The 11,871-nt window shown below is 37.1% G+C and overlaps 1 protein-coding gene across 3 annotated transcripts in view; it reads left to right on the forward strand.

The window, feature by feature from the left end:
* Positions 1-8,367, forward strand: part of LOC109054320 (helicase with zinc finger domain 2-like) — a 34,155-nt gene extending 25,788 nt beyond the window's left edge. Inside the window, exons 9-20 of one of the 3 annotated variants that reach the window (XM_042726691.1) lie at positions 58-3,517; positions 3,613-3,701; positions 3,849-3,992; positions 4,088-4,228; positions 4,691-4,835; positions 4,935-5,051; positions 5,145-5,337; positions 5,574-5,708; positions 5,954-6,163; positions 7,067-7,220; positions 7,530-7,697; positions 8,079-8,364. In XM_042726691.1, the coding sequence (XP_042582625.1) occupies positions 58-3,517; positions 3,613-3,701; positions 3,849-3,992; positions 4,088-4,228; positions 4,691-4,835; positions 4,935-5,051; positions 5,145-5,337; positions 5,574-5,708; positions 5,954-6,163; positions 7,067-7,220; positions 7,530-7,697; positions 8,079-8,227 (5,105 nt within the window). In that variant the 3' untranslated portion in view covers positions 8,228-8,364. Of the gene's footprint in view, positions 1-57; positions 3,518-3,612; positions 3,702-3,848; positions 3,993-4,087; positions 4,229-4,690; positions 4,836-4,934; positions 5,052-5,144; positions 5,338-5,573; positions 5,709-5,953; positions 6,164-7,066; positions 7,221-7,529; positions 7,698-8,078 lie in introns of all 3 variants that reach the window. The other 2 variants (XM_042726690.1, XM_042726692.1) reach the window with 2 other exon arrangements.
* The last annotated feature ends 3,504 nt before the right edge of the window (positions 8,368-11,871 follow it).

An 11,871-nucleotide genomic window follows, 5' to 3' on the forward strand; every position in this document is an offset into this window, starting at 1 on the left:
CACTAGTATCAATGCATGCGATTTACAGAGCATACTGCCTTTCCCTATATTTTGCAGGAAAACAGTTCAGAGTAATAGTGATTTCCACTGTGCACACCAAGGACAGCTTATTGGAGACGGACCAGACCTATCTTGAGTTTTTCAATGACATGCGTGTGCTGAACACAGTTATGACAAGAGCCCAGTCTCAAATATTTGTTGTTGGAGATGTAGCTGCACTTTCTTGCCAACAGTTTGGTACATGCTGGAGACTATGGAGGTCATACATAGAGGATTGCGTCAACAAGGGAAGTGCCCATAACTTTACCTTGAATTCTTTGAAACAAGATCTCCTTGAGATATCTGAGCTCTGCAGAAGTGAGGATGAAGACAGCAGCGATAGTGAATCAACTACATCTGAAATACCAGACACAGAAGACCCAATACTTCAAGAGCTTCTTGATGAGAGCAAAGACATCAATGTTCCATTGACAGAGGAGGGCTTGTTTCCAGTTTTTCAACATGAGCAATTTGTCAGTAGTGTTAGCAACCAAATTGCAGAAGTAAAAGAAGAGCAAATGTTGACTAACTCTATCATACGCAAACACTGTGAGCTGTTCATAGAGTATTATGACCGTGGCTATGCAAGACCACTTGATGAGCCCACTCAGAGAATTAATATCAAGGGTAGAAAGAATATCGGACAGGCATTCCCTGGAGACAAGGTAACAGTGGAGATCCTGAGTAAGATATCAAATCCTCCCATGGGAAGAGTGATCAACATCCTTGAAAGTGCAGATACTGTCAAAGAATTTGTCTGCACCTTTGAAAGATATGACAATCAGGTGATGACGCCTATCAACAAATGCATCACCAAAATTTACACACCATTTTCAAAGGACAAACCAGACCACATTGCTGTAAGAAATCCGGAGAACCGCAAAGTAAAGCGTTTCATCAAAATAAATGAAGAAGCACGTAGAAAATATCTCTTTGTTGTCAGAGTCCTTATGTGGAGAAAGACTGCCGGTATCCCCTTGGGAACAGTTGTGGAAGTGCTTCCCAAAATCACAACTTTAGATAATGGACTGAATATACTCAACATGGAGTATCAGTTGAGGAGAACACTTTCTTCATCTTTGAGAAGTCAGATGCAAGACATTCAAGGTCTCAATTTATTTAATAAAGGACGAAGAGATTTTCGCATGCTCCCAACATTCACCATTGATCCTGCTGATTCACAAGACCTTGATGATGCAATCAGTGTACGGGATTTAGGTGAGCTCTATGAAATAGGAGTTCACATTTCTGATGTTGCAAGCTTTGTGGCTAAAGACAGTGAACTGGACAAATATGCAAGACAGCTGTGTACTACATTCTATCCCAGTGGGAAGGAGCCAATACACATGTTCCCTAAAGAACTGAGTACCAATTTCTTCAGTTTAATCCCTAACCAAGACAGACGAGCCATCTCCTTGATAATTCAAGTAGATACTAAGACACACTGCATAAAGGAAAGTTCATTTTGGAAGTCTGTCATTCGATCCAAGAAGAAATTTTCCTATGATGAAGCTGAGGACATCATCGAAAATCATCAGAATTCTGACCAGCTTGAAATCTGCCTTGTGAAAGCATGGACCTTTGCAGAGGTCCACAGGAAATTGAGGAAACAGGACGACTGGTACTACAAACAGCCAGATGAAGATGTGACTCTGGGAAGAAGACAATCTCACCTAATGGTGGAAGAGATGATGATCGTATTTAACCACATGGTTGCTGAACGTCTTCTGTTTGATGAAACAACAAGGAGCATAACTCCACTGAGGTGCCAGGACAGGCCAAACAGTGAAAAGCTTGCTGATCTTTTTGACAAAAATGCCTACTTGATTCCACTTTCTGTTCACTTCTCAAGTCAAATTCATGAGTGTGAACATGTGTCTCATGAACTGAATAACCAAGGTTCGATCCGCGGCAGAGCCATGACAAACCCTCAGGCTGGCATTTCTGATTTTGAAAACTTCCCCATTTTAAAATCTGTTTTGAGATGCCTGAAGACAGCAGCAGAGCAGAAAAATATCTACAAAATAATTGACTTTATTGCAACTGATGAGATTCACCCCCAACTTCTCCCTTTTTCTGTTGCATTTAGGAGACTGTTTCACAAATCATGTATTCTGCGTTCAAACTCAGCACATGTCTCAAGAATTGGCCACTATGATTTAGATCTTGACAGCTATACATGGGCGTCATCTCCAATCCGCCGATATATAGATGTCATTGTGCAGCGTCTTCTTCATTCTGTGATTGGCAAGACAAATGCTAGGTACACAGATCATGACATTGACCTGTCTTGTATGGAATTTTCCAGGAAAAACGACCAACAGTCAGCATATGAGAGGAAATCTAATGCTCTACGTTTTGCGTTACAACTGTCGACCCAAAGTGAAAGAAAGGTGGCATACATTGTGGAACTCAATGCATCTGGGACAAATTTCAGATTATCCTTCCCACTTAACAGAACCTCTATATCAGAAAACTTAGACATTATGTACAGGGATCTTCAGTTGGTAGATCAACCGCAATTTGATGAAACCAACAACTGCATGATCTTGAAATGGGTGCGAAGAATATATTCATTCTCCAATCCTCACATCCTTGCTGAAGTGAAACAACAAAATCCAAACTCAGTCATGGCCTATGTATCTACAAAGACCTGGAAATGCCTAACACCTGCTCTTAGAGAGGAAAATTGGGACAGATTGTTTCCCCTGATTGAGGATCTTGATGTCAGCTCAAGAATACATGCAAGACAATTCCATGAAAGACTGAGAAATGCTAAAACTTCAGAAAAATCTGATCCCATGCACGCTGAGCATTATGCTGAACTGTCGATGAGAATAAAGCCAGGTGAGGCAGTCGAAGTACAGCTAGGTACAGCCACGGCACGAGGACTAATGACACCAGCAATTCAGCTGTTTGTTGTGCATCCAAAATTTGAGATTTGTTTGGAGCATGTGAGGGATCCAATCAAGTGTTTTTCAAAATATGCATTCCACTCATCAAGGAATTCATACAAGACATACATGGACTATCAGGGAATATGGAAACCCATGTGTGAAATGGAGTCAGCCTCCAATGCTGTGGCTGAAAATGAGAGCATTCTTATTGAAGATGCAGCCCTGAAATGGGAAAACTCTTGTGAAAAGAAGCTTCAAGGTTTTTTTCTCCTTCCACTTGACAAAAAATCTCAGTGGTCCATTGAATGTGACCTTAAGAACAGTGTCCTCTGCATTCGAACTAAGATTCATCAAAGTCAGAGTAGTCCCTCTCAGTGCACAGCTCTCATGGATATTTCCTCTATCACTTGGATGGCCCATGGCATAATTACAAAGGTAAAAGAAAAAGGATCCAAAGAACTGAAGAATTTGCAAATTCATTTTCAGATTAACCACATGCCCATGACAAAAATTCCAGAAGCGATATTTGGTGAGAAGACAAAATTTACTCTGGAGCTGATTCCAAAGCTTCTGCCAGATGTGTAAGACTATAAATTATAGATACTATAGCACACTGAATGTGTACTGTAAATATGTATCCTTTATTAATTATGAGTTTGTTTTATTTCTTTTGCAGACGTAAAGAAAATGCGATTAGTAGCCTCACCAAAGCTAACCAGCTTGTAAAAACTATAGCCATTGGTGGAAGAATCAACTCTGAAGGAGGTACTAAAGATTGACTGCCTCCTTATAACATATTGCATATCTGTATTTCAGACTCTACTGTCAGAACTAGTGATTTCCTAGCCATGTTTTTCCAAAATGATCTCTTCAAATGTAGTTTAACTAAATCTACACTAAATCTCCTCAAAGGAACTATATTTTCGAACCAGATGCCAGCCAGGTTTGAGATTGACAATTATCTCACTTCTGAAATTTCCAATCTAAACAACAGTCAGTGTAAAGCTATAAGCGAGGCACTGGCCAACCCATTCACTCTTATCCAAGGCCCACCAGGTGAGAGATATTTTCAGACTTTTTTGATATCGATAAGGCCATTGTGCTTGATTTTCAGTCCTTTCATTTCAAATGAGTGTTGTGCATTTTCACAGGCACAGGAAAAACTGTTGTTGGTGTCCATATTGTGTACTGGTTTCTCCAGAATATTCAAAAACATCCTGTCCACAATTCACAGACGAAGAGAGCTGTTCTTTACTGTGGGCCTTCAAATAAATCTGTGGATGTCGTAGCAGGTATATTTGCTGTTTATTTCTTTTTTGCTTTGCATTTTAAGAATGGAATTTTTGCCTAATATTTAGTTTTGGTTTTAGAAAACAAGTGAAACAATGCATTACACTACAAAAAATGTTTCTGAAGTGTGCTACATTGTTGTCACATAACCTTATCACAATTGCATGTTTAATTCAGTAAATGGCACCTGTCATAATGATATTTTGTGTTTTATCTATATTATATAGTCCATACATTTTTTGGCAAAGGTAGTAGATATTATATTCAGATATTATTCAGGAATTTTACATTTAGTATGGACAGTTGCAGAATTAGTAAGAATGTGGTAGTATCTAGTATGCTATTTCTTATAGTCTTCAGTATGACATTTAGTTATGTGCCACTAGTAAAGCAGCAGTTACACAATTCAGATTTAAATAGCATCACATTATCAACATTACTGCACTTTAACAAATGTGTTGCAGGTCATCTCCTTAAACATCGAAATCAACTCAGACCACTCAGAGTCTACAGTAATCAGATGGAGATGTTGGAATTTCCTTACCCAGGCTGCAATCTGAAGCTGTCACGCAATTCAAAAAGAGGCGAAAAACCCAACACAGAGCTTAGGTATTTGCCAAATACAGTCCATCTATCACTTATTTGAGTGTAGATACTAACTACGAATGTAGTGTGTATGCATGACATGTATTGTTGTCATTTTATTAGCTCCATTGCACTTCACCACCTGATTCGAAAAGATGGCAACCCATTCTCCACACAAATACTAGCTTTTGATATGAAAATTGGAAGAGGAGATGAACTCACTAATGAAGAAAAGAAATTGTAAGTATTGTTTGGACACAATTTCATGGAAATGAAAAGCTAATTTAAAGTTCACAAAAGTTGCAAAACATTTTGTTTGTTGTTGTTTTAAAGATACAGAGAAATCCTCCAAAAGGCTCGGAAACATGAATTATTGCGGCATGATGTCATCTTGTGCACTTGCACAGCAGCCTCACACCCTGCCTTAGCTGATGCCCTCGACTTCAAACAGATCATCATTGATGAATGTGCCATGGCAACTGAACCTGAAGCCTTCATTCCACTAGTGGCTCATAAGCCTGAGCAGGTAGTGTACAATTCCAAAACAATTTTCGTTTCAGACAAACACTTAGACCTGGACAGTAGCAGCATGGATTGATTGTTTTAACACATAATAAAGGTTACTGGAGGCAGTAGCTTAACATTCACATCATTATAGGTACAACAAAAAGTCTTCTATTTAAATTATAATTGCATTGAGCACAACATGCATTACCGCTGAATCTACTTGTAGGTTCTTATCCTACTAATTTCATGTTCTAGATTGTTCTTCTGGGCGATCATATGCAGCTGCAACCTGTAATCCACTGTGATGTGGTGGAGCGATTGGGAATGAGCAAATCACTTTTTGAACGTTACATGGAGAAAGCACTCTTGCTTGACACTCAGTACAGAATGGTAATAAATTATCACACTATAGCTTTACTACTGTATTTGTTTCTAAACATTTATGTCAGTTACTGTTCTTTTTACTGTTCTTTATATCATGGCAGCTGGTTTTTTTTTTTATGTAAACGTATAATTTTCAATCAGCAGTAGTATTTATTATCCAGTAAAATAAAACAATGATCTAAACAATTAAACTGCAGTAGTTCTATTTGTATAGTTCAAAATTTATCAGTTAAATATCTTGTCTCTTACAGCAAGAAGACATTTGTGCATTTCCATCTAAGGAGTTCTATAAAGGACAGTTAAAAACTGGAACATCACCCAAACCGAGTCTCTTTCTTAGTAAATCAAGACAAACGTGCATTGTCTTTGGTCATGTTGAAGGAAAGGAGAAAAGTCTGGTGGTCCGGACTGAACGGGGGAATGAAAATTCAAAGGCAAATGTGGAAGAGGCAGAAGAAGTGGTAAGAGCACTTAAGTAGATGAATTAATATGTATTTTTGGGCTATAGTGTAAGTTAAAATGTATAGCCTATTATGTTACACACAAAAATCCTACATACATAGCATATCATTCCGATACTTAATTGAAGGATGTCTCTATTATCCATATACTGTACATCCATAGAGGTCTGCTAAGCCCCAAATATGCACCATAGAAGCGCTCCTGAATCTGATTATCACTAATGTGGTTATTTCAAATACTGCTGCTATTACTTTTGTCTATCACTCAACGGTTTCTAAATTTTCATAACAAAACGAGCTAGAAAAGCTAATTGGCGCCATCTCGCGATTCAGAACACTCACTGACTAGAAAACGGTCTAAGTGGAAGAACAGTCATTTTAACCTGACACCAAGGTTATTCATCTTTAACACATGCGCCAAATAATGTAACAAATACTGTGTGAATTCTGTATTTTCACAAAACATTGATATTAATAAACTGACTTACCAGTTAACCCCATCTGATGCAGAGAGTGTTAGATTTACGCTTATCTTCCAGCTCCTCATCGTTCAACTCAATGGCGCTGGGCGGCAAATATTGGCGGTTTAAAGGTTTCCTAGGAGACAAGACTCCTCCCAGCAGAGCGCGCTCTTTCGTAACATTCAAATATCAATACGTTTTTTTTTTTTCACGAATGGAAATTATTGGATATATTTATATAATAGAAAGTACCGTTTAATTTGAGAAATGTATATTAATTGTTACATGAATATATTACATGAATCGAAAGTAAGAGGTACTACGTGACCGCGCTGTCTTCACGAGCTAGAAAAAAATAATTTTTTTTTTATTATTATTATTATTATTATTATTATTATTATTATTATTATTTTATTTGATATTTTTAATGAACTTTCAACAGGTGCGGATCGCCATTCTTTTGACTCAGGCTGGGATAAACACAAAGGACATTGCCATTCTCACACCATATAATGCTCAAGTGGCAAGTATTAATGAGTTCCTGTTTGATAAGGGTATCCGTGATATCACAGTCAACACCATCATGAGGAGTCAAGGTAAAAACATTTTTCACAAATGCCCTTTCACATCAGTGAGTCTACTGATGGCAGAGTGAACTTACAGTAAGCATTAACTTGTTTACCAGAACCCATGACAGTACATTAAAACTAACCATTATTTACCTCTCTTTTAGAAATTAGAAAATACAATGAATGTATAGACATATAAAGGAAGTTTTTAAAGACACAACTAAATACATTCAAGGCATTCGTACTTTCCAAGTTAGTTGAATGTTTTGACTGTATTGACATGTCAATACAGCTTATTATTTCTGATCTCTTCTCATTTGTTTCTTTGGGCCACAGGAAGTGAATGGAAATATGTCATCATGTCAACTGTGCGGTCTTGTCCTGAATCTGAAATAGAAAAACAACCAACCAAATCCTGGATTATGAAACAACTTGGATTTATCACGGACCCTCACCAAGTGAACGTGGGCATTACCAGGGCACAAGAAGGCCTGTGCATCATCGGTTAGTTACACCGTCTAGGCTTGTGGGAGTCAATCATTTGTGAAAAATTTGATTTGATTAGATTTTTTTTTTTTTTAAATAATGCAAAATAACACACATATTATAGTTTTATTTCAGTCATTTTTGTCTCTTAACCATGAATATTATTCAGTCCTATAAGGGTATAAACATTTAAAATGGTATGGATATCATTTATCTTCACCTTTTTTTGTTTGTGTGTGTACAGTTAATGTGTTTTTTTTTAAATTAACTGATAATTAAGAGGGTTAATAAAATGTTATTATAATAAAATTAAACCTCCTTTTTTGTGTATTTTATAATTATCAACAGTTTTCTGTTTGATGCTTGAATTACAGTGCCATAATTCTGCTATTTTGTCAGGTAATGAGAACTTGCTGCGGTGCAGTGTGTTGTGGAGAAGACTTCTGGATCATTATGAGGAGAAAGGATGTGTAGTGAATCCCGCCCGGAACATCCAGGTTCAAAAACCACCTAGAAGTCTGGGAACGAAGAGAACTGCTAGAAGATGATGTGCTTCATGCAGTTTTATTTTTGTAGCTGGATTTGCTTTATAGCTGTGTTAAATGTGCACCCGGAACATTGCATCGTCAGATCTGTTGGATACTGGTGCTATACATTCATATAATCATAAAAATAAATATACTCTTGAATGGCACTTTACTGTACATTAACTTTTAATTAAATATTAAATATCTTTCATTTTTTGAGTCTGTTTTAGTCTTGGAAATGAGATTGTATGTATTTTAATATCAGAATTTTGTGAAATTCCAAGTTTGCAATTTTCTGTTGTCTATGAGTGTATAATTGTAATGCAAAAACCTGAATGTTCTTTTTATTTGTTTGCATGTATAAAGATGTATCTGTGAATGTAATATGTTTCATAATTTATGTTTACTGTGCAGCTCTTTACATAATTTGCACAACTGTCGATACAGGTGTTACGACTTTAGATTGTAGGCATAAGATGCAATCACACTTTAGGCAATATTTGTTAGTTCTGTATGTTGTTTCAGAGTTAGCATCATCTGAGGTCTTCTGAGGGGTTGGCATAATCTCTTTTTCAGGTGTTCTGGATCCAGACTGGAGCTTGTGTAAATCCTAGTTACATACTGTGGCAACACAGAGAAACAAATAGAGACATAATTAGCGTACCTGCTGTTCCAACCAAGTACCAATAACCTATAAATATCTATTTTAATATCTAAAAAACTGAAACAGCACAAACCAGCACAAACGAAGCACAAAAGATTGAATCTGTTTTGGGTCAATTTGGAGTATGTGGGGGGCTGAGTGACGTCATCGACCATAATTCAATGTCTAATATTTTAAAAACCGAGGCAGCACAAACGAAACTTTTACCGACACAAACCAGCACAAACGAGGCACAAACAAATGAGTCTATTTGGGGTGAATTTGGAGTATGTGGGGGGCTGAGTGACCTCAGATTGACCTATAAATATTATTTTAATTTTAAATAAAAAAGCTGAGTGTATTAAAGTTTATTTTGGAGTATGTGGTGGGATTATTTTGCTGAGGTTTTGCGTTGGGTGGGTGGCCAACTTCACGGAGGTCGAATATCTCACAAACGAACGGCACCGGTTTGGAGGGACGTCACTGACCCGTTTTGTATTTGTTATTTTTGAGGACGGGAAATAGATAGGCTACAATGCAAATTTGAACGGCACAAACCAACACAAATCGAGCACAAACGAATGGCACAGGTTTGGAAGCATTTAGATTGCATGGGGTGGAGAGTGACGTCACTGTTCGTAAAAAGGTTATTTTTTTTATATAAAAGAAGCGGTCATAGTTACAGGGTTTCTTTTAACGGCACAAACCAGCACAAATCGAGCACAAACGAACGGCACCGGTTTGGAGAGATTCGGACGCCATGGGGTGGAGAGTAACGTCACTGCCCAGAATTGTTTTTGTTATTTTCTAAGAAGGAGAAATATATGTGACGTTCATTTCAACAGCAAAAACCGGCACAAATCGAGCACAAACGAATGACACCAGTTTTTGTGCGATTAGACGAACTGGGGTGGAGAGTGACGTCACGGCCTCCGAAAATATTTTGGTTATATCTACGGAAGGAAAATAGATACAGTGTTTGATTTAACGGCACAAACGGGCACAAATCGAGCACAAACGAACTGCGATGGTTTGGAGCGATTTGGGCAACATGGGGTGGAGAGTGACGTCACACGGTCAAAAAAAGAATGTCTAATACCTCAAACACCAAACAGCACAAACATTCATTTTTGCGGCACAAATCAGCACAAACGTAGCACAAACTAATGGCATAGTTTTTGGTGATTATTCCTTTTCATGGGGGTGCCAACTTCACGGAGGTAATGCACCTTCATCTGAAAGCACGTGCTGGAGATTTACAGTACTACTAATCACAGAACTGGCTTTACTGATAAAATGTGCATGATAATAGCATTATCGTGCAGCCCTAATGGCAAGTAAAATGTTAACACATCCACTATATCTTATGCCAGTGTTACTGAGTACTTTTGATCAGTTTTATCATTTGATCAATGCTGATTGTTTTTCAAACTGCCACAATGTAATTCCGCATTAAAAATGAAAGAGGTAATCTCCACATAACGGTCTCATTTAATTAGAGCGTGCATTGGTTTTATTTTCCTTATAAGATTGTAACTTTCTTGTTAAAAGAAACATTTTAATACAGCATAAAGATTGTTCTGAATATTACAAGATAAGTTCCATTCTGAAATATTTTAGGAAATATTTAAGCTTGTGGAATGGTGAAAAAAACATGACAAATTTGTTCAGTCATGGTTTAAAAAAAATGCATGTTGCATGCAAACATCAGTTTCTAATGTTGTCTATAACATATAGCAAAAAACATGTCTAATAGGAACATTAAGGGTTGTTTTTTTTTTGTCATTTAGTAAAAGGATAGGCCTAAGCTCTGTCTGTTTGCTTCCTGTGGTTTTCATCAGTATTGAGTCTGAAAGCTGGAACTGCGTTTGCACTGTTCTGTACAAGCACACTGCTCAAGGAAAGTTATTCTTTAGTTCTAGGAAGGGAGTGGCTTATCCAGCATTACGTAGCAACAATTCTATAAATTGTTTAAACACCTCATGATGCACATGACACTGAGAACGACTGAAACATCCAGAGTTACAGGAAGGTCATGACATATAAGAAAACCATTGGGATGGGAAAGAAAGTATGAAGGTAAGATAATGCGGTGCATTACTAATTCAAGTTACCTGATTCTTTTCTGAACAGTTTATTATTTAATAGACAATAATGAATCTTTATACAAAAGATCATTAAATTTCGTAATCATTTATGGAATTCAAAGCTTACAGCTGCAGTCCCCACTTACTTTAAATACTGTTTCCCATATAGTAAAAGGTGAATAGTGACCAAGTCTCTCATTCTGATAAACATCCCCATTTGAGTTACACAGATGAAAGAAAGTCATAATTAGCAGAACAGAGTGAATCAATCATTACATAATCTATTTTGAGTGAACTGTTCCTTTAAGAGATGGTGACTTGTAATTATTTTTATAAGATGTTTACTTTAATCAGCAGTTCATATCTTTAAACAGAAATTTGAAATAGTTCTGTGCGTTGTGCTTATTGTGTCATTACTGCACTTATACAGTATTTGTTTTTGCATTTACATTTATTTAAATGTAAATGTTTTGTTGGCAGGTTAATTTTCAAATACCACACCCATTTTGTAGACACAAATGACGTATGTATAAATAGTTCCTAACTAGGGTTGGGTATCGAAAAACCGGTTCCATTTTAGAACCTGTTCCAAATTTCCAAGAACCAGGAGAGTTAGGTTTGGGAATATTGTTGTGGAGCAAACAATGGTCTTCTCAAAGTGAGTACAGAGCTCCAGATGCCAAAATAAGACTTCATTGAACATAGCAACAAAGCTGAGATGACGGCCGCCGCATCTGAGTCTTTGTCGTTCCAGGCACCCATATTTATACCTCGTTCTTATCAGTCTTTTCAACCAAAAATTGACAATTCAGCCTCTTATTGGTCTTGCCCCATTAGTTTTGCTACAATGAATTCGTTATCATTTTGGTTTACTTTCTAATCATAGATTCCTTCTAGTTTAAACCATTTTCCATTTCAGCCTTGGTCTCATCCTA

Source organism: Cyprinus carpio, chromosome B6 (assembly GCF_018340385.1).
Source record: "Cyprinus carpio isolate SPL01 chromosome B6, ASM1834038v1, whole genome shotgun sequence".
NCBI classification, from domain to species: domain Eukaryota; kingdom Metazoa; phylum Chordata; class Actinopteri; order Cypriniformes; family Cyprinidae; genus Cyprinus; species Cyprinus carpio.